Source organism: Pristiophorus japonicus, unplaced genomic scaffold (assembly GCF_044704955.1).
Source record: "Pristiophorus japonicus isolate sPriJap1 unplaced genomic scaffold, sPriJap1.hap1 HAP1_SCAFFOLD_2371, whole genome shotgun sequence".
Taxonomy (NCBI): domain Eukaryota; kingdom Metazoa; phylum Chordata; class Chondrichthyes; family Pristiophoridae; genus Pristiophorus; species Pristiophorus japonicus.
In genome coordinates, this window is record NW_027252092.1 from 1 (window position 1) to 26,281 (window position 26,281).

General features: G+C 45.5%; 1 protein-coding gene across 2 annotated transcripts; it reads left to right on the top strand.

The window, feature by feature from the left end:
• Positions 1 to 4,917: 4,917 nt before the first annotated feature.
• LOC139245801 (interferon-inducible GTPase 5-like) lies at positions 4,918 to 24,946 on the top strand. 2 transcript variants are annotated; one of them, XM_070871316.1, is made up of 4 exons: positions 4,929 to 5,006; positions 6,547 to 6,729; positions 22,516 to 22,667; positions 23,342 to 24,946. In XM_070871316.1, exons 3-4 carry the CDS (start codon positions 22,648 to 22,650, stop codon positions 24,531 to 24,533), a joined length of 1,212 nt encoding a protein of 403 aa, XP_070727417.1. In that variant the 5' UTR covers positions 4,929 to 5,006; positions 6,547 to 6,729; positions 22,516 to 22,647; the 3' UTR covers positions 24,534 to 24,946. The 2 variants fall into 2 exon arrangements, with proteins under 2 accessions (XP_070727416.1, XP_070727417.1); XM_070871315.1 differs by lacking the exon at positions 6,547 to 6,729 and having other exon boundaries at positions 4,918 to 5,006.
• Positions 24,947 to 26,281: the final 1,335 nt, after the last annotated feature.

Below are 26,281 nucleotides of genomic sequence, written 5' to 3' on the forward strand. Positions count from 1 at the left end.
CAACAACAATGTTAAAAGTTACTCACTGATATAGAAGAGAAAAAAGAAAAACTACTTACCAATCACCAGCCAATCACTTACCCTCTTGGCTGTGACGTCACCTTTTGATTTCTTTCTACTTCTTTTTTGCCTTCTCCCTGTAGCTGCACAAGTCACACCTTTTATAGGCCTCACCACGCACCTCCTCGACGCTGCTCCCGACTGCCGCCGACGCTGGGCCCCGGACTCCCTGCTGTGCCTTTTATAGGCCTCTCCACGCACCTCCTCGCCGCTGCTCCCGACTGCCGCCGACAGTCTAAGGACAAGGGGTCAGCCATTTAGCACCGAGATGAGGAGAAACTTCGTCACTCAGAGAGTTGTTACCCTGTGGAATTCTCTTCCGCAGAGAGTTGTTGATGCCAGTTCATTTGATATATTCAAGAGGGAGGTGGATATGGCCCTTACGGCTAAAAGGATCAAGGGGTATGGAGAGAAAGCAGGAAAGGGGTACTGAGGTGAATGATCAGCCATGATCTTAAATGGTGGTGCAGGCTCGAAGGGCTGAATGGCATGCTCGTGCACCTATTTTCTATGTTTCTATGTTTCTATTGGCGCATGCAAGACTCCAAATCTGAGTCAATGCCAGGGCACCACACATGGGATCTGGCTATAGCTTTCATCATTACTATGTCTGGGTGGGTACTGTGTAGGTCACGTATGAAAGTTTCCCTGCCTTTCTTGGGCAAAACCACACGATTATCCCATAAAAGATGGTCCACATGTATGGATATTTCATCTTTGCACCGCTGGAACGGCTTGATCTCTTCATGCGTCTCTGCTGGGACGCTGGACTAGCTCCCATGGAGGACATAGCTTTTTACAAGGGACAGTAAAGGATCCTGGCTGGTCCAGGTCCTGATCTGGTGGGCTGTAACGGGTGACTTTTCATTTTCAAATGCATCCATCACCAAGAGCAAGTCTGCAGGCTGTGCCATTTCCACCCTGATGGTGGGCAATGGTAGCCGACTGAGAGCAACAGCACAGTTCTCTGTGCCTGGCCTGTGGTGAATTACATAGTTATATGCAGACAGCGTGAGCGCCCATCTTTGGATGCGAGCAGAGGCATTGGTATTAATACCTTTCTCTCTGAGAACAGTGTTATGAGCGGCTTATGGTCAGTTTCTAACTCGAACTTAAACCCAAACAGATACTGGTACATTTCTTTTGACCCCGTAAATGCATGCCAGAGCATCTTCTTCAATCATGTTGTAGCCCTTTCGGCCTTGGACAAACTCCTGGACGCATAAGCGACTGGTTGCAATGTTCCCGATTCGTTTGCTTGTTGTAACACACCCCCGACTCCGTATGAAGACGCATCGCAAGCTATCAGTAAACATTGACATGGGTCATACAGAACAAGCAGTTTGTTGGAACATAACAGATTACTCGCTTTCTCAAAAGCAGTCTCTTGTGATTTCCCCCATACCCAGTCATCTCCCTCGCGTAGCAACATGTGTCGAGCTTCTAGTAAGGTGCTTAACCCGGGTAGGAAATTACCAAAATAATTGAGGAGTTCCAGGAATGACTGCAGCTCCATCACGTTCTGTGGTCTCAGCGCATTCTTGATGGCCTCCGTCTTGGTGTCGGTGGGTCTGATGCCATCTGCCATGATTCTTCTCCCCAAGAACTTGACCTCTGGCGCCAGGAAAACACAGTTTCAATCTGAGTCCCACACAATCTAGCCGACTTAGAACCTCTTCCAGGATCTGCAAGTATTCGATGGTGTCTCGATCTGTGATCAATATATCGTCCTGGAAAACCATGCTGCGCGGAACAGACTTTAGCAGACTCTCCATGTTCCTTTGAAAATAACCGCAGCCGATCGAAGCCCAAACGAGCATCTATTGTAGATGAACAGACCTTTGTGCGTGTTGATGCAGGTGAGTCCTTTCCAGGATTCCACCAGCTCCTGCATCATGTAGGCCGAGGTCAGGTCCAATTTGGTGAACGTCTTCCCTCCTGCCAGCGTCGCAAATAGGTCGTCTGCCTTGGGTAGCAGGTACTGGTCCTGCAGCGAAAAATGGTTAATCGTTACGTTATAGTCCTCACAAATTCTGAACGTGTCATCGCCCTTGAGAACCGAAACAATCGGACTGGCCACTCGTTGAACTCAATCGGCGCGATGATGCCCTCTCGTTGCAGCCTGTCCAGCTCGATCTCCACTTTCTCTCGCATTATGTATGGCACCGCCCGTGCCTTGTGGTGGATGGGTCGTGTACTGGGAATCAAGTGGATCTGCACCTTCACCCCAGAGAAATTTCCGATGCCTGGCTCAAACAATGATGGAAACTTGCTCAAAACCTGGGCACATGAGGCGTCGTCGATGGATGAAAGCGTTTGTATGTCATCCCAGTTCCAGCAGATTTTTCCCAGCCAGCTTCTGCCGAAAAGTGTGGGGCCATCTCCTGGCACAATCCATAGTGGTAGTTCGTGCACTGCTTCATCATAGGAGACTTTTACTGCTGCACTGCCAATTTCAGGGATCAGCTCTTTAGTGTAAGTTCTCAGCTTGGTATGAATAGGGCTCAGCTTGGGCCTGTGTGCCTTGTTGCACTACAGCCTGTCGAAGGCCTTTTTGTTCATGATAGACTGACTCACACTCGCGTCCAATTCCATGGAGACTGGAATTCCATTCAGTTGAACTTTTAACATGATCGGTGGACATTTTGTGGTGAAGGTCTGTACCCTGTACACTTCTGCCTCCTCGGTTTGAGTCTCTAGTTTAGTTTGATCTGTCATGGATCTTCCTCTGCAACGTGGTGGTTTGCAGGGTTTGCAGCTCGTCCACACATTTGCTGGAGGTGTCCCATTGTTCCACAGCCTTTGCACGCATAGTGTTTGAAGCGGCATTGATGGGCTTGATGAACACCTCCGCAGCGCCAACAAGGTGTCAATTGCCTCGCATTCACGCTTGATGGCGGACTCTTGAGTCATCTGAGATCGTGCAGCTGCCGGTGTGTACTTTCTGCCATATGCATTCCTGCCTGAAAGCGACGTTACTTTGTGTACAGTACTTGCCAATGCATCTTTATGCTGCAAAATTTGTTTGGTGTTATCGCTGGTGGACATAAATGCCTGGGCTATCGTTACGGCTTTGCTCAAATTCTGTGTTTCAACAATCAATAGTTTGCGAAGGATAACTGTTATATATGTAAACTTGTATATACCTTGTACTGCCACCAGAGGGCCCATCCCCTGGAGTCCCAAGGGATCCCACAATCCCTTGGGAGCACAGGTACTTGAGGAGGGCTCACAGGCTTGAGAGGCACTCTGGAGACCTGCAATAGAAGACTAAGGTCGCACTTTACTTTGAGCTCACAGTATCCAGTCAGACTCTTTCTTCATACATAACAATAACCTCATGGCCAATGCCAAGCACAAAAAAGTCTCAGCATTAGCTCCAGGAATCCACCAAATTCGCAAAATCCTGCAAGGCGCCTTATTTCAGCGACATAGCTCACCACTTTCTGGCCTTCAGACCATTGACATGTGTAAAATCGATACATTGCCATCAGAACACTCTCCTTCGGATGCTCCAAGACCAGCGTACACAGTTCTTCATACGATTTAGTTGTTGGTTTAACCGGAGCAAGAAGATTCTTCATGAGGTCATAGGTTGTTGCCCTGCAGACTGTGAGGAGGATCGTCCTTCATTTGGCAGTGTTTACACTCTCTTCCAGCTCGTTGGCCATGAAGTATTGGTCAAGTCACTCCACGAAGGCTTCCCAATTGTCCCCTTCTGAGAATTTCTCCAGGATACCAACAGTTCTCTGCATTTTTGCGTGATGATTCGTTATCTCGTTGCCAGTTGCTATGTCTCTAATAAAGTAATGTGACTGAGTACTGCAGACGTGAGTAAGTGTGACCTTAGTCTCTTTATTCTAACTCCAGAGCCAGTTACAGCATGGGAGGCCTGCTTATATACAGTGCTCTGAAATGATGCTGGGATCTCCTGGGACTCCAAAAGTTACGCCCTCTGGTGGCGGTAGAATGCTGGTTACATAGTGTTACATACATAACACAAGGGTTTTGGGGATTGGGCAGGGAAGTCGAGTTGAGGCCAAGATCAGATCAGCCATGATCTCATTGAATGGCAGAGCAGGCTCGAGCGGCTGAATGGCCGACTCTTGCTTCTATTTCTTAAGTTCTTATGTCCTTACTCGGTTTGGCCTATATATGGTCTTAACTGCCCTCATCGTTGCATCAAATCGCTACGACGCACCACACGGACTGCAGCGGTTCCAGAAGGCGGCCCACCAGCACCTTCTCGAGGCCAATGAGGGATGGGCAATAAATGCCGGCTTTACCAACGACGGCCACATCCCGTAAAGGGGAAAATAAAAATAAAACACAACCAGCAAGGCACAATCAGACAAAATACGGTAAAAGAAAAAAGTGAATAAAGGAATAGGAACAGTCCAAGAATTTCAATTAACCACACAACAGGCTTGTGTGGAGTTTTTCACCAATCGGGTTATTCTGGGAGAATTGGGTAAGAGGTGTGAATAACTGAGGCTCACTCAACAAAGCAAGTTCGTTGATCTCCAACATCTCCCGTCCTTACACTGCATGGGCTGAGTCTGTTTCTGGCACCTTCATTCTTTCTCTTCTGTTTATGGAAAATGCAAAGTGCCAGCAACAGTCTCACTTTCCCTCGAGTCTGATTGTCTGACCTTTGGGACTCTGTCTACTCTTTAACAAAGTGTGGTATCAGAGAGGTAAATAGTGTGACTGTGGGACTCTAGCTAATGTTTAACAGGGTGTGGTATCAGAGAGGTAAATAGTGTGACTATGGGACTCTATCTAATGTTTAACAGGGTGCGGTATCGGAGAGGTAAATAGCGTGACTGCTTCCCTTTATCCTCCCAGTGCAGGTCCAACACTGAAGCAGCATCGTCACTGGATCGAGGTGTTGTGTCAATAGCAGCATCCACTTCACTGAGATTCTCCACAGGGAACCACTGCAGGTAAGGACAAGAAATGGGACAGAAAAGATTATATTTTGATCCAAGTTATCAGGGTGAAGCATACTCTATGGATTAACCTGAATTAAGTTCATTGTCAGGGGAAGAGGCAGTTGTGGAGATACAGATAGCAGAGTGTTTTCACTACACAATCCCACTCTCATTTTCTCATCGGATTTTGATGTATTTAAAGCACAAATTCCTCAAAATAAAAAACTTTTCCGAGTGTTCAGAAGGGTTCAAGGGTTAATGTTATGTGATAACATTTGTGGTTACGACCCAGACAGGTTATAAAAATAATAAGAACTTTGCAACTTAGCTGTGACCCAGGGCAAGTTCACCAAAAAGACAGCAGAATTGGAACAAATACCTTCTGCTCTCAGTGAGAGACGGGGTCACACCTAGTTTCCTGATTTATTACATCCATTCGTCTTACATGGAGTGTGTCTCTCCTCTTGAGAAAACAATGTTCTGGGGAAATGTACATTCAGTGTAAACAGGAAACCAGTGGTCACGTATGTTCGTGGGTTTTGAGCTTAAACACCGAGATCGTGAGTCTTCCATGAGATCATCCCATTGAAGAGACAATCTGACAGCAAGACCCAGGCGACCACTGCTGGTCGCTCTCATTTCGGTAATGTATGACCGTTTTTTCTATATAGAATAAAGTGTGCAAATAAATTTTATGTCATGGCGTGTGTCACTGCAGGTTCCCAAGCCTAAATCATTTCAGAATTTCAACTCAATTGTAAAAAGGACAAAAGCTTAAAATGTGACAAGTCTTACAGTTAGACGACTGTAATGGGATCGAGCATGGATGAAACTCTCACCATAGGAATGGAAACTGCAGAAATGCCTTTACAATGTCACAGGATGTAACTCATCCCATGGACAGAGCTGCCCCATAAGGCCCAGGGAGTGAACATTACTCTGATTAAAGGTGGCATCATGTGCACCAAATGCCTGCCTGGATCGCCCAGCACTCCCAGCCTGGTGTCTGCTTAAACAAATGCAATGGGGGTCCTGTACCTGTTATTGGACACCGATTGTAACTGGCTCCCTCATAGCAGCAATGATGTGGCAAAATGGATAAATTCAGAGATTAGAGAGGTTTGCAGCAAAATTAGAATCGTTTTAATGAGAAACTTTATTTTTCATATAGAATGGGAGGCGCTGATAGCTTTGAAATGTAGTGAATTTCATAAATATCTTCAAGATAGTTTCCTGGAGCAATATGTTCGAGAACCAAGATAAGGCCAGGCTGTACGAGGTTTAGTAATGAGGAATGAGCCAGACTTAGTTAATAATGTAACAGTCAGGGAACATTCACTCAACAGTGATTGTAATATGGTCGCATTTAATGTTAGATTGAAAGGGGAAACATAACACGACTCGAGACTTAAGATTAACACTAAAAGTTTAAATAATTATATTAGAAGGAAAAGGGTAGTCGGGGTAGTGTGGGTCCTTGGAGACAATGTGGGTAATATTACAAATGAAGAGAAGGAAATGGCAGACTTGTTGAACAACGACTTTGTGTCAGTCTTCACAGTACAGGAAGAGGATAATATACCTCACATTCCAGGGAAACTAATAATGAGTCACGGACTGGAACTCACTAAAGTTAACCGAAGCAAGAAAACAGTATTAGAAACAATAATGGTACTGAAGACTGACCAATCCCCAGGTCCTGATGGTTTCGAGCCCAGAGTTTTAAAAGAGACAGGTGAGCAAATTACAGATGCTTTAGTCATAAACTTTCAAAGTTCTCTCGATTCAGGAATTATTCCTTTCGATTGGAAAATTGCAAATGTAACTCCATCATTTAGAAAGGTGTGAGAGAGAAACCAGGAAATTATAGACCGTTAGTGTAACATTTGTTGTGGGGCAGCTATTGGAATCGATAATTAAGGCCAGAGTGAGTGAGCACTTGGAGAAATTTGAGCTGATTTGGGGAGAGTCAGTGTGGATATGTAAAGGGGGAGTCAGTGTGGATATGTAAAGGGGGAGAGTCAGTGTGGATATGTAAAGGGGGAGAGTCAGTGTGGATATGTAAAGGGAGAGTCAGTGTGGATATGTGAAGGGAGAGTCAGTGTGGATATGTAAAGGGGGGGTCAGTGTGGATATGTAAAGGGGGAGTCAGTGTGGATATGTAAAGGGGGGGTCAGTGTGGATATGTAAAGGGAGAGTCAGTGTGGATATGTAAAGGGGGAGTCAGTTTGGATATGTAAAGGGTTGGTCATGTCTAACAAACTTAATTGATTTTTTTGAGCCAGTAACTAAAGTAGTAGACAGTGGAATGTCTATACAAATGCAAAATACTGTGGACACTGGAATTCTGAAATAAAAGCAGAAAGTGCTGGAAATACTCAGAGGGTCAGACAGCATCTGTATAGCGAGAAACAGAGTTAATGTTTCAGGTCGATGACCCTTCGTCACAACTGGAAAAAGTTGGAGATGTTACAGGTTTGAAGCAAGTGCAGGGGCAGCGAAAGGGAGGAGGGGAGGAAAGAACAAAAGGGAAGGTCTGTGATAGGGTGAAAGGCAGGAAAGATTAAATGACACAGTGGGATGATGGTGCAAGGCCAAAGGAGCTGGTAATGAGAGGAGTAAAGCTGCAATAGATGGGAATAACTGAATCATCAACAGCTGGGTTCTGAAAATGAGGGAAGAGTTTATGATCTGAAATTGTTCAACTCAATGTTGAGTCCGGAAGACTGTAAACTGTCAAATCGAAAGTTGAGATGCTGTTCCTCGACCTTACGTTGAACTTCATTGAGCTTCAGTTTTGGAGGCTGAGGACAGAGAGGTCAGGGTGGGAGTGGAGCGGAGAATTCAAAGGGAATGTCTGTGTTGCTGATATGGATTTCCTGAAGGTTTTCGAAAAGGTTCCACAAAGAGATTGTTAGCTTAAATTAAAGCTCCTGGAATTGAAGGCAGATTAGTGATCTGGTTAGGGGATTGGTTAGGGAGTAGAAGACAGAGTAGGGATAATGAGTATGAACTCCAATTGGAAGGAATGAACTAGTGGTGTCCCACAAGGATCTGTGCTGGGGCCTCAACTATTCACTATATTTATCAATGACTTCGATAACACAATAGGGAGCCATATATCCACGTTTGCCAGTGACACAAAGGTTGGTGATATAGTAAGTTATGTAGATGGGAGCATCAGATTACAGACACATTGATAGATTCAGTGAGTGGGCAAAACTCTGGCAGATGGATATCAACGTAGGTAAGTGTGAGGTCATCCATTTTGGACAAAAAAGGATAGATCTGAGTATTATTTAAATGGTGCTGGTCCAAAAGATTTAGGGGTTCATGTGCACAGACCATTAAAATGTAGTAGTACGGTACAAAAATAATCAGAAGGTCTGATGGAATGTTAGCCTTTATAACCAGAGGGCTGGAGCACAGTTCTGGGCACCGCATCTTAGAAAGGATTGACTGACCTTGGAAGGAGTGCAGTGCAGATTCACCAGAATGTTCCCAGGGTTCCAAGGATTACATTGTGAGGAGAGATTACACCAACTAGGCTTGTATTCCCGAGAATACAGAAGGTTAAGGGGTGATTTGTTTGATGTTTTTAGGATATGGAAAGGAATTGATAGGGTAGGTAGAAACTTTCTTCCCCTGGTGGGAGAGTCAAGGACGAGGGGACAAAACCTTGAAATCAGAGCCAGGCCATTCAGGAGAGAAGTTAGGGAACACTTCCTCACACAAAGGGTGGTAAAAGTATGGAACCTCTCTCCCACATAGAGCAGTAGGTGCCAGCTCAATGAATAATGTTAACTCTGAGACTGACGGATATTTTCTGGCCAAGGTTATTAAAGGATATAGAGCCAAGGCAAGTGGATGGAGTTCGGATACAGATCTGCCATTGAATGGAGGAACAGGCTCGAGGGGCTGAATGGCCTCCTCCTATACATATCTTCCTATACTGCAATCAGAAATGGGTAAAGCCAGCATTGTGCATGTCAGTCTCTGTCTGCAGACTTTGAGAGGCCTAACCAGCCGTCCTTAAAGGGACCACTGGAGGCCTCTTCCTAAAGGTAGTGCAGGGTGCTCCTCTGGACCAGATCCCCACTTCCTGTTGTGTGAAGAAATGCTTCCTGATTTCACGCCTAAACATCCTGGCTCTAATTTTAAGATGATGCCTCTTGTTCTGGATTGGCCCACTGGAGGAAATAGATTCTCAGTATCTACCTTGTAGAATCACTGAATCATTTTAAATGCTTCGATTAGATCATCCTTCAACCGTCGGAACTCAAGGGAATACACGACAGGTTTCTGCACCTTGTCCTCATAATTTAACCCTCTCAGCCCTGGTGTTATTCTGGTGAATCTGTGCTGCATCCCCTCCTCGGACAACACGTCTTTCCTGAGGTGGGGTGTCCAAAACTGAACATAGTGCATGGGGTCTGTCCAAGACTCTGGACACTTAAAGCATAACTTCCTCGCTTTTCAATTCCAACCACCTTGAGATAAAGGCTGAGTGAGCATCAAATATGCACAGTCCCCGGTCTCGGATTGCCGCCTGCAGCCAGGTTGAGAGGTCGGCTGGCTGCTGGCGGGTAGACCTCAGAAGTGAGGGGCCAGTCCGGGGGAGGGATCTTGGGGGGGGAGGGGTTGGTGGAAGATTATCGGTAGGGGTTGGGGTGGGGGGGAGAGCATCACGGGAATCAGGGGGGAAGAGCATCGGCAGGGGTTGGGGATCGGGGGTGGTGGGGAGAGCATCATGGGGATCGGCCAGGGGGAAGAACATCAGGAGGGGCGGGATGAGCATCGGCAGGGGTCGGCGATCAGCGGGGTGGAGAGCATCGGCAGGGGTCAGGGATCCTGGGGGGGGAGAGCATCGGCAGGGGTCGTGGATCTGCCGGGGGGGCAGAGCATCGGCAGGGGTCAGGGATTGTGGGGTGGAGAGCATCAGCTGGGGTCGGGGATCCGGGAAGTGGGGGTGGGGGAGGAGTGGAGAGAGGATCGGCAGGAGTCGTAGATGTGGGGGAGAGAATCAGCCGGGGTCGGGGATCCGGAGGGAGAGAGCATCTGCAGGGGTCGGGGGAGGGTGTGGGTTCATCATCAGGGTTCAGGTATCTGGGTGAGAGCATCGGCCGGGGTTGATGATCTAGGGAGGGGGAGAGCATCGACAGGGGATTCGAAGGGATCAGCAGGAGGGGCGAGAGGGTCATGGTGGGCTTCAGCAGGATCGTTGATGGGAAGGCCTTGTGAGGTGATCGGAGGCCTTGTGCGGGGGTATAGCCCCAACCTGCTCAACCTTTCTTCAAAAGACAACCCTTCATCTCAGGAATCAAACTAGTGAATCTTCTCTGAATAGCCTCCAATGCAAGTATATCCCTCCTTAAATAAGGAGATCAAAACTGTATGCAGTACTCCAGGTGTGGTCTTACCAATGCCCTGTACAGTTGTAGCAGGACTTCACGACTTTTATACTCCATCCCCCTTGCAATAAAGGCCAACATTCCATTTACCTTCCTGATTACTTGCTGTACGTGCATACTAACTTTTTGTGTTTCATGTACAAGGACCCCCAGGTGCCTCTCTCTCCATTTAAATAATAATACTCTCTTTTATTCTTCCTCCCAAAGTGGATAACCTCATTTTACCACATTATACTCCATCTGCCAAGTTTTTGCCCACTCAGTTAACCTATACATTTGCAGATTCTTTGTGTCCTCTTTACAACTTGATTTCCCACCTATCTTTGCATCATCAGCAAATTTGGTTACATTACACTCGGTCCCTTCATTCAAGTCATTAATATAGAATATTCAGTTCCAAGCCTTGGTCACCTTGCAACCAAATCTGTGATTGCACTGGAAAGGGTACAGAGGAGATTTACAAGAATGTTGCCTGGACTGGAGAATTTTGGTTGTGAGGAAAGATTGGAGATGCTGGGTCTGTTTTCTTTGAACAGAGGAGTCTGAGAGGAGACCTGATTGAGATGTATAAAATTATGAGAGCCCTGGTTAGCGTGGATAGGAAGGACCTGTTTTCCTTGGCAGAGGCATCAACAACCAGGGGGCATAGATTTAAAACTGATTTGTGGGAGGTTTAGAGGAGATACGAGGGGAAATTTCTTCACCCAGAGGGTGCTGGGTCTGGAACTCACTGCCTGAAAGGGTGGTAAAGGCAGAAACCCTCACCACATTTAAACAATACTTGGATGTGCACTTAAAGTGACGTAACCTACAGGGCTACGGAACAAGAATTGGAAAGTGTGATTAGGCTGGATAGCTGTTGGTCAGCTGTTGGACACGATAGGCTGAAATGGTCTCCTTCCGTGCTATAAATTTCTATAAGTCTATGACACCCATTTATTTCTATTTGAGCCGTCAACTCATCTGCCTTGTTACGAATGCTGCGTGCATTCAGACAAAGAGTTTTTAATTTTGTCTTTCAATTTTTCCCTGGTTTAACTCTACTTTCTGGTGCGCTCATAGAAACATAGAAAATAGGTGCAGGAGTAGGCCATTCGGCCATTCGAGCCTGCACCGCCATTCAATGACTTCGTGGCTGAACATGCAACTTCAGTACCCCATTCCTGCTTTCTCGCCATACCCCTTGATCCCCCTAGTAGTAAGGACTACATCTAACTCCTTTTTGAATATATTTAGTGAATTGGCCTCAACAACTTTCTGTGGCAGAGAATTCCACAGGTTCACCACTCTCTGGGTGAAGAAGTTTCTCCTCATCTCGGTCCTAAATGGCTTACCCCTTATCCTTAGACTGTGACCCCTGGTTCTGGACTTCCCCAACATTGGCAACATTCTTCCTGCATCTAACCTGTCTAAACCCCGTCAGAATTTTAAACATTTCGATGAGATCCCCTCTCATTCTTCTGAGCTCCAGTTGATCCAGTCTTTCTTGATATGTCAGTCCCGCCATCCCGGAAATCAGTCTGGTAAATCTTCGCTGCACTCCCTCAATAGCAAGAATGTCCTTCCTCAAGTTAGGAGACCAAAACTGTACACAATACTCCAGGTGTGGCCTCACCAAGGCCCTGTACAACTGTAGCAATATCTCCCTGCCCCTGTACTCCAATCCCCTCGCTATGAAGGCCAACATGCCATTTGCTTTCTTAACCACCTGCTGTACCTGCATGCCAACCTTCAATGACTGATGTATCATGACACCCAGGTCTCGTTGCAACTCCCCTTTTCCTAATCTGTCACCATTCAGATAATAGTCTGTCTCTCTGTTTTTACCATCAAAGTGGATAACCTCACATTTATCCACATTATACTTCATCTGCCATGCATTTTGCCACTCACCTAACTTATCCAAGTCACTCTGCAGCCTCATAGCATCCTCCTCACAGCTCACACTGCCACCCAACTTAGTGTCATCCGCAAATTTGGAGATACTACATTTAATCCCCTCGTCTAGAAACATAGACATAGAAACATAGAAAATAGGTGCAGGAGTCGGCCATTCGGCCCTTCTAGCCTGCACCGCCAGTTAATGAGTTCATGGCTGAACATGCAAATTCAGGACCCCATTCCTGCTTTCTCGCCATATCCCTTGATCCCCCTAGTAGTAAGGACTTCATCTAACTCCTTTTTGAATATATTTAGTGAATTGGCCTCAACAACTTTCTGTGGCAAAGAATTCCACAGGTTCACCACACTCTGGGTGAAGAAGTTTCTCCTCATCTCGGTCCTAAATGGCTTACCCCTTATCCTTAGACTGTGACTCCTGGTTCTGGACTTCCCCAACATTGGGAACATTCTTCCTGCATCTAACCTGTCTGAACCCATCAGAATTTTAAACGTTTCTATGAGGTCCCCTCTCATTCTTCTGAACTCCAGTGAATACAAGCCCAGTGGATCCAGTCTTTCTTGATAGGTCAGTCCTGCCATCCTGGGAATCAGCCTGGTGAACCTTCGCTGCATTTCCCCAATAGCAAGAATGTCCTTCCTTAAGTTAGGAGACCAGAACTGTACACAATACTCCAGGTGTGGCCTCACCAAGGCCCTGTACAACTGTAGTAACACCTCCCTGCCCCTGTACTCAAATCCCCTCGCTATGAAGGCCAACATGCCATTTGCTTTCTTAACCGCCTGCTGTACATGCAGAAGTGTAGAGGAACAAAGGGACCTGGGAGATCATGTCCACATGTTCAATGACTGATGTACCATGACACCCAGGTCTCGTTGCACCTCCCCTTTTCCTAATCTGTCACCATTCAGATAATAGTCTGTCTCTCTGTTTTTACCACCAAAGTGGATAACCTCACATTTATCCACATTATACTTCATCTGGCATGCATTTGCCCACTCACCTAACCTATCCAAGTCACCCTGCAGCCTCATAGCATCCTTCTCGCAGCTCACACTGCCACCCAACTTAGTGTCATCTGCAAATTTGGAGATACTACATTTAATCCCCTCGTCTAAATCACTAATGTACAGTGTAAACAGCTGGGGCCCCAGCACAGAACCTTGCGGTACCCCACTAGTCACTGCCTGCCATTCTGAAAAGTCCCCATTTACTCCTACTCTTTGCTTCCTGTCTGACAACCAGTTCTCAATCCATGTCAGCACACTACCCCCAATCCCATGTGCTTTAACTTTGCACATTAATCTCTTGTGTGGGACCTTGTCGAAAGCCTTCTGAAAGTCCAACTGGTTCTCCCTTGTCCACTCTACTGGAAATATCCTCAAAAAATTCCAGAAGATTTGTCAAGCATGATTTCCCTTTCACAAATCCATGCTGACTTGGACCTATCATGTCACCTCTTTCCAAATGCGCTGCTATGACATCCTTAATAATTAATTCCATCATTTTACCCACTACTGGGGTCAGGCTGACCGATCTATAATTCTGTTTTCTCTCTCCCTCCTTTTTTAAAAAGTGGGGTTACATTGGCTACCCTCCACTCCATAGGAACTGATCCAGAGTCAATGGAATGTTGGAAAATGACTGTCAATGCATCCGCTATTTCCAAGGCCACCTCCTTAAGTACTCTGGGATGCAGTCCATCACGCCCTGGGGATTTATCGGCCTTCAATCCTATCAATTTCCCCAACACAATTTCCCGACTAATAAGGATTTCCCTCAGTTCCTCCTCCTTACTATACCCTCTGACCCCTTTTATATCCGGAAGGTTGTTTGTGTCCTCCTTAGTGAATACCGAACCAAAGTACTTGTTCAATTGGTCTGCCATTTCTTTGTTCCCTGTTATGACTTCCCCTGATTCTGACTGCAGGGGACCTACATTTGTCTTTACTAACCTTTTTCTCTTTACATATCTATAGAAACTTTTGCAATCCGTCTTAATGTTCCCTGCAAGCTTCTTCTCGTACTCCATTTTCACTGCCCTAATCAAACCCTTTGTCCTCATCTGCTGAGTTCTAAATTTCTCCCAGTCCCTGGGTTCGCTGCTATTTCTGGCCAATTTGTATGCCACTTCCTTGGCTTTAATACTATCCCTGATTTCCCTTGATACCCACGGTTGAGCCACCTTCCCTTTTTTATTTTTACGCCAGACAGGGATGTACAATTGTCGTAGTTCATCCATGCGGTCTCTAAATGTCTGCCATTGCCCATCCACAGTCAACCCCTTAAGTATCATTCGCCAATCTATCCTCGCTAATTCACGCCTCATACCTTCAAAGTTACCCTTCTTTAACTTCTGGACCATGGTCTCTGAATTAACTGTTTCATTCTCCATCCTAATGTAGAATTCCACCATATTATGGTCACTCTTACCCAATGGGCCTCGCACAACGAGATTGCTAATTAATCCTCTCTCATTACACAACACCCAGTCTAAGATGGCCTCCCCCCTAGTTGGTTCCTCGACATATTGGTCTGGAAAACCATCCCTTATGCACTCCAGGAAATCCTCCTCCACCGTATTGCTTCCAGTTTGGTTAGCCCAATCTATATGCATATTAAAGTCACCCATGATAACTGCTGCACCTTTATTGCATGCAGCCCTAATTTCCTGTTTGATGCACTCCCCAACATCACTACTACTGTTTGGAGGTCTGTACACAACTCCTGCTAACGTTTTTTGCCCTTTGGTGTTCTGCAGCTCAACCCATATAGATTCCACATCATCCAAGCTAATGTCCTTCCTATCTATTGCATTAATCGCCTCTTTAACCAGCAATGCTACCCCACCTCCTTTTCCTTTTATTCTATCCTTCCTGAATGTTGAATACCCCTGGATGTTGAGTTCCCAGCCCTGATCATCCTGGAGCCACGTCTCTGTAATTCCAATCACATCATATCTGTTAACATCTAGTTGCACAGTTAATTCATCCACCTTATTACGGATACTCCTTGCATTAAGACACACAGCCTTCAGGCTTATTTTTTTAACACCCTTTGTCCTTTTCGAATTATGACGTAGTGTGGCCCTTTTTATTTCTTGCCTTTGTTTACTCGGCCTTCTACTTTGCTTTTTACCTTTCTACCATCTGTTTCTGACTCCATATTACTTCGCCCTATCTCGCTGCATAGGTTCCCATCCCTCTGCCATATTAGTTTAAACACTCCCGAACTGCATTCGCAAATGTTACCCCCAGGATATCTCTTCTGTGCAGCAGAGCCACCCACGGTGCCATGAACCTGGCTGCTGGTGCCTTCCCCTGGTAAGTCATCTCCCCCAACAGTATCCAAAACTGTACATCTGTTTTGGAGGGAGATAACCACAGGGGACTCCTGCACTACCTTCCTGCTCTTGCCTTGTCTCTTGGTCACCCATTCAGTATCTGTCCTAACCCTTACCTGCGGTGTGACCAACTCACTAAATGTGCTATCCACAACATTCTCAGCATTGCGCATGCTCCAGAGTGAGTCCATCCGCAGCTCCATGCCGTCATGCGGTCTGTTTATACAGAGAGGGGGAGAGAGAGGGTTTAGAGGGGGAGAGAGAGAGAGGAAGAGTGAGGTGATTGGAGGAAGAGAGAGGGGTATTGGAGGGAGAGAGAGGGGGACTAAGTGGGGGAGAGGGGAAGAGAGAAGGGATTGGAGGGACAGAGAGAGGGGGATCGGAGGGTGAGAGACAGGGGAGGTCGGAGGGAGAGAGAAAGGGGAGATCAGAGGGTGAGAGGAGGGGTCGGAGGCTGATAATGGGCATTCGAAGGGAGAGACGAGGTCAGAAACTCAAGCTGAGGGGTTCTAAAAAGTACGGAGAGCGATTGGTGGAATAACATGATCCAGGTCTAAAGCGGGGGTCGGGGGCGGGGGATGAGAGCGAGAATGTGATCCAGATGGTCAGAGTGGACAAAATGTTGATGTCACGACAATGTCACTATTCACTTTATACCCAATACACCTGTTAACAGTCCATGACCCATAGTCAATGCCCCATCTATGGCGTGAGTGGGTGGAGCCCAGGAACTTGTTCAGGGTAGTAGGGCGAGGATCCATGGGGGAGGAACAGGGGGAGAATATCAGGAATCCAGGGGCAGAATTGGGGGGATGTAGGTCAGGAACTTGAGCAGGAGGAGAAGGTCAAGGAGCCATGGTGGGAGGGAGAAGCTCAAGAACTTGGGCGGTGTAATGTCTGCAAGCTTGTAATGTTTGTTGCTCCACACTGGACGTGGACTTATTTTGTACTGCAAGTGCAGGGTTAATAATAAGCAGAATCAGGCAGTTTCCGGAGGCTTCCGAGAGAGCTGCATGTCATGTAGGAAGCTGTATGTGCTTGTGCGCTGTGAAGATATCACATTTGGCGATGAGATGGGACTTTTCGGATGATTTAAAGCTTACATTTTGTTGGGGAAGGATTCAGCCAGCCGGCAGAGAGACTTTGGAAGTTTCTGTCTTTGGAAAAAAGCTAAAAATCCGAGGTAAAATACAGCACATGGTGTGAACAGCTAGAGATTAAAATGTCAGCTGTAATCGGACATTTGGGGGAATATAGACATGACCAGGAACATTTTAAAGCGTATGTGGATCGGCTAGAAATGTATTTCACCGCAAATAACATAATCGAAGTTCCAGACAATGCAGTCCAGAACCGGGCTGTGTTGGAACGTAAGAAAGCGATCTTCTTATCGGAGGCGGGTCCGGCATTGTACGAAACCCTTGTAAATCTGCTTTTGCCTGACAAGCCAAAGGACACAATGCTTAAAGAGATTTTAACGAAGCTGGAACAGTAACATAAACCCAAACCGTTAGAAATTGCTTAAAGCTATTGTTTTGGGATTCGGAATCAAAAGACTGATTCAATTATCAGTGATTACATCGTAGCATAAAAAAAAGCTATCGATGCACTGTAATTTTGGAAACTTACAAATCTGAGCATTACGGGATCGTTTTGTTTGTGGGGTGAAAAATGATGCGATCAGAAGGAAGTTATTGACGACGGCTGAATTGACTTTTGAGATTGCTTGTCAGACAGCGAGGTCGATGGGCATGGCCGAACAATATTCCCGAGAATTCAACAATAATTACGGTCGTCAGTCAAGCGAGGTAAATCACCTGCAGGTTCAAAGTAAAAAACGGTGGGGACCCAAAGTCTCAGAAACTGGAAATTCTAACAGCGTCGAAGTCGTGCTATAGGAGCTCAAAGTTGCCCATACGTGAAGGCAGAGTGTTTCTTCTGCAGGAAGACTGGGCATCTTGCGAAGGCATGCTGACTGAAGGGTAAACCAGCTTCCAACGCTATGAGTCCAGTGTTCAAAGCTATGAGTAGAAATCCCAAGAGACTACATAGCATGGAAGAACAACAACAGGACGAGGAGATGGTTGAGTTACATGTCATCAGGAGCACGAGGCTAACGGACAGCGATTCGGAAAGCATCAAAATCCACATAGATGTAGCGGGATTCAAGATACCAATGGAAATCGACACAGGTGCATCCGTGAGTGTAGTACCAGAGTCGCTGTACCTCGACAAATTGCGTGATTTCCAACTGGAGGCTACTCGGGAGAGAAAATTCCTGTGGTAGGTTGTATTACTGTACAGGTGAAATATAAAGATGAATTTCAGAACTTGCCTCTAATAGTAGTGAAAGGAGACAAGTCTGCCTTACTAGGAAGAAATTGGTTGAGCTCACTGAAGCTGGATTGGAGTAAAATTTTCTGTGTGGAAGCGAGATTTTCGTCAACGGATGAGGTTATCAAGAAGTATCCAAAGGTGTTCTGCGAATCGGGCAGTCCGATCCAAGGCTTCAAGGTGAGTGTCAGGGTACAGAAGGACGCTAGATCGGTTTACTACAAGCCACGTTCTGTTCCATATGCACTCAAGGAGAACGTTGAGCAAGAACTCAAAAGACTAGAGACTGAGAACATTATTTGGAAGCTAGATCGATGTAACTGTTGTTGTACCTAAGTCCGATGGTAAGGTAAGATTGTGTGCTGATTATAAAGTAACCGTAAACCAGGTTCCAGAGGGTAATGTCCCCAATACATTGCTGAATATAGATGATTTGTTCACAACACTAATAGGTGGTCAGATCTTCTCAAAAGTGGATCTTACAAATGCCTGCTTGAACTAGATGAGGAGTCCAAGTCATGTTTGACTATAAATACTCATCGAGGCCTATATCAATTTAATAGGCTACCGTTTGGAGTGTCTTCTGCCCCTGCCATATTCCAAGGGGATGAAGTCCTCAAATGGCTAGAGAAGCACAGAGTACGAGTGTCTGCTCGTAAGTGTGAGTTATTTAAAAACTCAGTGGACGACTTAGGGTACAGAGTAGACAAAGATGGTTTACATCCAACAATGGAAAAATTGGATGCAATTCGAAATGCACCCACTCCCAGGAATGTCACTCAACTTTGTTCATTCTTGGGTCTTTTGAACTATTATGGGAAGTTCCTACCAAATTTGGCTAAGTATTACATCCACTGAATGAACTATTAAAAAAACAGGTCCATTGGAAGTGGTCAAAAGAATGCGATATAGCATTCAAGGAGTATAAAAGCAAATTGGGAGAGAGCACCATGTTAGTTCACTATGACATATCTAAGATGATTAAGCCAGCATGTGATGCCTCTCCGTATGGAGTTGGGGCAGTGATCTCTCATGTATCATGTAGTGGGGAGGAGAGACCAATTGATTTTGCTTCATGCACTCTCAGTGCCAGTGAGAGTAATTATGCACAAATTGAAAGGGAAGTTTTGGCATTAATTTTTGGGGTCAAGAAGTTTCATAAATACTTGTATGGTCGTAAGTTTACCATCGTTACGGATCATAAGCTCCTAACAGCAATCCTCCATCCAAAGTCCCCAGTTCCAACATTAGTTGCAGCCCGAATGCAGAGATGGGCTTTGATTTTGTCAGCATATACATATGATATTGAATACAGATGATCAGCTGATCACAGTAATGCTGATGCAATGTCGAGATTGCCTTTCCCATCACAAGTTACACCTGATCAGGAAAAAGTGTTTTATTTTTCATACATTGATGAACTGCCAGTCACAGCTGAAGAGATTGGTAGAGCAACCAACCGTGACCCAGTGATGTCAAAGGTGTATGATTATATTGCAAATGGATGGCCAAACCAGGTAACAGACAAAGATACACATCCATTCTTCATTCGTAGTAATGAATTTCGTTCAGAAGAATTTGCACAATTCACAAGCAAAGATTGTGTGAAACATACCAAGGTTCCACCATACCATCCTGCTTCGAATGGTGCAGCAGAGCGCACTGTACAAGTTGTAAAACAAATGTTAGATCCAAATCCAAGGAAACGAATGTTGTCATTGGATCACAAATTGGCTAATTTTTTGATTACATATCGAAATACTCCTCACACAACTACTGGTAGAACACCACCAGAGTTGTTTCTCAAATGACAGCCACGAACCAGATTCTCATTTTAAAGCCAAATTTGGCACAGTCCGTAGAAGAGACACAATTGAGACAGAAAGAGAACCATGATCGAGGTAGAGTAAAAGAGAGAAATATGAAATTAAACCAGCAGGTGAGAATGAAGAACCATCACCATGAATGGTTAAAGTGGTTACCAGGAAGAGTGGTGAAGATATGTGGTTCTCACACATATTTGGTAAAGATGTTTGATAATGGACAGGTTAGGTTTGTTCATATTGATCATATTTTACCGACGGACATGGAAGGAGTTGAAGGTGTGGGAATAATTCTATTATTTCTGACTCATCAGATAGTTTTGATACACCAGTAGCAAATCCTAAATCCAATGTACTGGAAACAAATCCAGTAGAGAATCAGGATGAAAGTCTGAGTCCGAGTTAGGAAAACAAAGAGCCTGAAGTAAGAGAGAGTTCAAATGCAAATCAAGTTAATTCCATGGAAGAAAACGTTCCTCAGGATGAGCCTCGAATGAGTTTAGATTCTACACGAGGTTTGGAAGGTTCTGTTCAAGAGCGAATGTATCCTCTTTGAAACAGAAAACAAGTGCTAAAGTTAACATTGTAAATATGGAAAAAAAATAAGTCTATATCCTGTGTTATGTATAAACATGAAAGTTATGAATGAGGTTTGTTGTTATAATTTCTTCATTAAGGAGAGAGAAGTGTAATATCTGAATGTTTGTAGCTCCACACTGTGGATGTGGACGTATTGTGTACTGCAACTGCGGAGTTAATAATAAACAGCACCAGGCAGATTCCGGAGGCTTCCGAGAGAGCTGCCTGCCATGTTAGGAGCTGTGTGTGCTTGTGCTCTGTGAATATATCACAGGCGGTGGGGGTGTTGGGGGCAAGAACTTGTTTGGGTGTTGTGGGAGATGGTCAACCCATGAGAGTGAGCCCTGTCTGTTCCAAGTGAGCTCTGCTCTGTCTGGAGTCAGCAGTCAGCATTGTTTGAATTACAGTTTACAAAGTCACGGATTATATCGGCAGTGAGGATCCGATTATACATTCCAGACTAACTGCTGGGTGTGTCTTATCCTCCAAGGGGACCAATCAGCAATCAGGACTTGTTATCAAGGGGACCAATCCGAGCTTTTGTTGTTGCAAATTAACACGTTCTTTTTTATATGAAAATTTGGCCAAACTTCTAACAGTAAGAAGGTTTATTCAGAGTTCTATATGATAATTGGGTGAAAATGAAACAGTTACTCAAGAAACAAACTGCATGAAATGCCTTGTGATGAAATGACGGGACCGTGTATTTATCAGAATGGGGAGTGGTGTCTAACAAGAGGCAGGGTATGGAGATTGCTCACAATACAGAGAGAGGAAACCAAACAACTCATTGCAAACACCTCAGAAAATCAACAAAAGGGCAAATCACCTCTCCTGTTGTGTCTCTCCTTCCCTGCCCATCTGATTATTCCAAATGTTTAGTCCTTTTAAATGAGATATAACTGTTTGATATTACTGCATGAATGCGTAACACATTCAAAATATTCCTGTGTCTGTTATTCTAACATAGACATTTATTTTAAATGGGTTTAGACCACTCATTAAATGGTCACTCACTTTCCCCCACGGGATAACCCTGACCCTCTGCTGGTTGTACACTGACTAACGAGTGAAGTGCAGGTCGCCCAATACTGACCTCTGGCCACAGACCTGTCTCTCAAAATGACCACAGCCACAATCACTGACCCTCCCCTCCTCACTGCTCTTACATACAGCTGTCAATCAAAATCACCAACTCCAGGCTGACCGGATTCTGGGGTCTGATCCTGAAACCTCAGCCCTTCTGTTTGAACACTCTGTGAATCTGTGTCAGAGCAGCATTTTGTACCAGTATTTGCCATTCAAATAATGCTTTAACAATGCCCATAACTCGACATTCAATCAGCATCAGCAGAATAATCTCGCATTGGTTTGACTGAAGCCAAGATGGAGATTTGCCTCTGTGCAGAGTTACCCTGCGATTGTGCCAGGACTGCACGTTCCTCACCAATGTGCTCCCGCCGTGACCCTGTCCAATGTGTGGAGCTTTACGAACTATTCAGGGTGTGTTCCAGCGATATTCACTCCCCCTGTTGGGAGGCTGTCTCTGGAGAGGAGGAAATTCCAGTGCTGCTACAGAAGCTTAAAGGGCCGGAATATGTGTTTGAGCAGCAACTCAGAAAGCTTCAGTAATGTTTGAGGCAGGTTCTTCGGCGCACAGGAGCTCCACGGTTTTTTAGGACTGAGGGAAGGAGTCGCGTGAAAAGCATGGTCCAGTCTCTGTGGACGGGGCCTTGGCAGTAAGAGCAACCACCGGTCAGGAACTCCCAGTCAGGAACGCAATGCTGGAAGAAATTTAATGACCTCACAAGGGATGCAAAGGTAAAAGAGTTACACAATTCAAACTGAAGCAAATGTGAAATCATGTTTTCCATTTCCACCCACCGTGCCCTCCCTGTGTCCCACACCAGGTGCTACTTCCCTTAAATATTGAGGAGGAAACACGAGACCCTTCCTATCCCATTCTTTCCCTCACAGTCTAAGTGAAAATGTGAAAAAGCTGCATTATGTATTTTCCAGTTTCTTGCAGCTGTTCTTGCCCTGATTCAGGAAGATTACTCACACCAGGCTTGTACTTTATCTCATGGCAAATAAAGTGTCACCACTCACACGCTCTACTTTCCTATTAAAGGAGAAAACCGCACACAACCAGAGACAAAGAAGTGGCATCGGGGGAGGAGCCACAAGCCTCCGACCTCTCACCCTTTGAGGGAGCTCTGGAATCGCTGGGCAGTCACACGGAGCAAGCAGCGAGAGAAGTAGGATGGGAGAAGCCAGCTCCAGGTTGGTCAGGGAACTCCTCGTACTGTGTCTCCAGTTCCTCCTGTTACAGCACAATCTGTCATCGCAATATATTGCCAGTGTTTAATATCGTCACTTGTACTGAGTGCACTGGCCATTCTGCAGCTCATGTTCCCCTGTTAACCTCTGCTCTTCTCCAGCCCTTCAGCACAGGAGGAGCAGCCTCAAGACCCAGGGCCCTCAGCTTGGGCTCCATCCAACCTTCACTTCACCAACCCCATCACTGTACCTGAGCCTCACAAGCACCGGCCGAGAGACGCTCACTCGGTAGGGCTTAGTCAGACTGAGGGAGGTCTACGGGGTGATGCACAGAGGCCAAGTGGTGAGGATGAGCTTGGGGTGGTAGATGGGGTAGTCACTACTGTCCGGAGGGACAGGAGATGTTTGCCCTCAGCTGTGGTACCTCAGGGCCCAGATCTAAGGAGTCCATCAGTTAAAGGAAGGGTGGTTACCTTCAGCAATGGCAAATTAAATTGTCGTTCATCTCATTGCTCGTTGGGAGTCCTTGTTGTGTGTAAATTATCACATTTGCCACATATCAAGTAATTTGTTCGATGTGAAGTGTATGGGGATGTCCTGAGGCTGTGACAATCTGCTGCATCAATGCAAGTTCTTTTATTCTGTTACAAACCAACATGTAAAATGTTTCCTTTCAGTGATCAGTCTCTGAATACTACATTCTTCTGTCCGAATGAGCTCAAGAAACTGAAGTCTGATTATGAAACGGGCGGGCTGGAGGCAGCTGTGCCTCTGATACAGAAGAAGATAAAAGATCTCAACAATACAGAACTTAACATTGCCGTGACGGGAGAATCAGGCACAGGGAAATCCACCTTCATCAATGCTATGAGAGGGCTTCGGAGCGATGGTGAGGGAGCTGCTAAAACTGGGCCGATAGAAACCACAATGAAGCCAGCCCGATACGCACATCCCAGCCTGCCTAATGTTTACTTCTGGGACCTGCCTGGAATTGGAACGACAAAATTCCCAGCGGATAAATACCTGCGGGAAATGGATTTTAAAATATACGATTTCTTCATCATTTTCTCAGCCTGTCGATTCAAAGAAAATGATGTAAAACTCGCCAAAGAGATTAAACGGCTGGGGAAGAATTTCTACTTCATTCGATCTAAAATTGACAATGATCTCGATTCATTTGAAAAGGAGGGTGTGGATTTTAACAAACAGAAAGAACTGGACAAAATCAGGAATAACTGTGTCAGCAACTTGCAAGAGGCAGGGATTGAATCACCCACTGTTTTCCTGATATCAAGCTTTAAACTGAATGACTTTGATTTTCCAGCATTAAAGGAAGCCCTTTCAAATAACCTTGACGATATAAAGAAGCATGTTTTCTTGCTGTCACTTCCAAACACAACGTTGGAGATTGTAGAGAATAAAAGAAAAGAGCTAAAGAAACAAGTCTGGATGTTGGCAACACTTTCAGGAACAGTGGGAGCAGTGCCCATTCCTGGCCTGTCCTTTGCTTGTGACATTGGGATACTGGTTACAGCAATAATACAGTTCCGTCAATATCTGGGTCTGGATGACGCCTCTCTTCAAAGACTGGCCAATGTGACAGGGAAACCTGTGGGAGATCTGAAAGCAGTGGTGGAAACTCCTCTGGTGGGTGAAATAAATAAGGAATTTGTGAAAAGAATGTTGATGGGTTCCGCCTTTGTTACCATTTCAGCCATTGAGATCGGCCTCGACTTTGTACCAGTCGTTGGATCCATCTTTGGAGCAGGATCATCATTTGGAATGACCTACAAGCTGCTGAATGATGCACTGAATGAGCTTGTGAAGAATGCGCAGAGAGTGGTGAAGGCTGCATTTGGGACTGATTAAATGGATTGCACTAAAACATCAGCACATCGCTCTCCTGTACATCGTTAAAAGTTCAAGAATAAAACAGAAAGTAGTGTGAATGTGGCATCTTCCACATCCTCAGGACATCCGAAGACCAGTGGAAACTCCAGAAAACCCACATCAACATGGTTGATATTTTCCGGAGTTTTCACAGAACCTCTGCTGAAGTTATGGTGAACAAGCAAGAGAAAGCCTCGGAAATTCACCCCATAGACATCACACTCTGTAATAGTACAGAGACAATTGCAGTAGAATCTAATAGTGAGAGACAATTGCAGCATAATCTAATAGTATTGAGACAATTGCAGTATAATCTAACAGTACAGAGACAATTGCAGTATAATCTAATAGTACAGAGACAATTGCAGTATAATCTAATTGTAATGTATTTACACACCACTATAAATTCACACGAGGCATATTCTGCAGACAAGGTCACTCTGTGACCCGAACCTTTATTCATAGGACCAAGAAATGATGACCCTGCGTGGGACCTCCCTTTATATACCTGGATGACCAGGTGAGGAGTGTCTCCCACAAGTTCACCCGCTGTGGTCAAGGTGTGCATTTCTTAGGTGTATACAGTATGCAGTGTTGTTACATGAAGATTACAGTTAGAAGAAGGTTAGATACATGACACTAATAGTATAGGGACAATTGCAGCATAATCTAATAGTATAGAGACAATTGCAGTATAATCTAATATACAGACACAATTGCAGTATAATCTAATAGTATAGAGACAATTGCAGTATAATGTAATATGTGTGACTGTAATTCTGAATGTTAATTTCTTGCTATATTTTCAGTGAATGTTTTGATCATTGGAGTTTCCTTGAATGGGAGAACCAATGAAATAAAGTTAGCATCACACTGAATTGTGTCCTGTCCAGTTCATGATGTCTGTCTGGTCGCTCAGTGTTGGGGGGTAATCCTACCCTTGCTGGACTGACTCCTGCTGCTCAGGCTGTGGCTGTGCAGGTTAAATTAAATTAATTGGTATAATTACCTTGAGAACCAAATTAAGCTTCACGATACGCCCCGGATCCTATTCAATTTCTCCCACACTCTGTAATATCCTGTGTGTTTTCACATTGGAAAAGCAGAGTCTCACTGCCAGGGTCCATTTCAGATCTGAGATGATGAGGAATGATGGGGCCCGTTCCCCAGGGCCCGTTCCCCAGGGCCCAGCAGGGCCACATGCCGAGCTGGAGGAGGCTGCCATGATCAATGCAGCTTGCACTTCCTGCAAGACATGGGAACAGTCAGGAGATGCCCTTAAGGCAGTTTCCATGGTGATTACCCAATGGGACCAGTTGCCAGGATCATGGCCCAGGTATCCATCCCACAATGTGTTGCTGAGCAACCTTTCACTCATTTCCTGCTGAGCCATGTGAAGTCTGCACACGATACAGCTCGTTCATTGCTGACCCTGTTCACCCATTGGACACACATCACAGTTGGATCTTACAATGGAAAGTCTTTGGCTCACTCACATCTTCACTGGCTTCATGGATAAAAGCACCAGAGTGCGACCAAGCTGCAAGCCTGGAGCGTGAGACCCTCGCACATTCACCGAAACAGACCCAGCAGCACATGGGTTCAATACTCCAGGATCATTGATCCCTTAGGCACTGGGACCCTGCAATCAGGCTCCTCAGCCCAAGGCAGTCATTTCTCCCCATGCTGAGGCAGTGCTGTCTGCCCCTCCTCCCCTCCCAGCCTCT

Coding starts and splice junctions, on each gene's coding strand:
- LOC139245801 (XM_070871315.1), top strand. CDS start 22,648: ATGGGAGAAGCCAGCTCCAG. Junction 22,668..23,341: donor ATGGGAGAAGCCAGCTCCAG/GTTGGTCAGGGA, acceptor GTTTCCTTTCAG/TGATCAGTCTCTGAATACTA.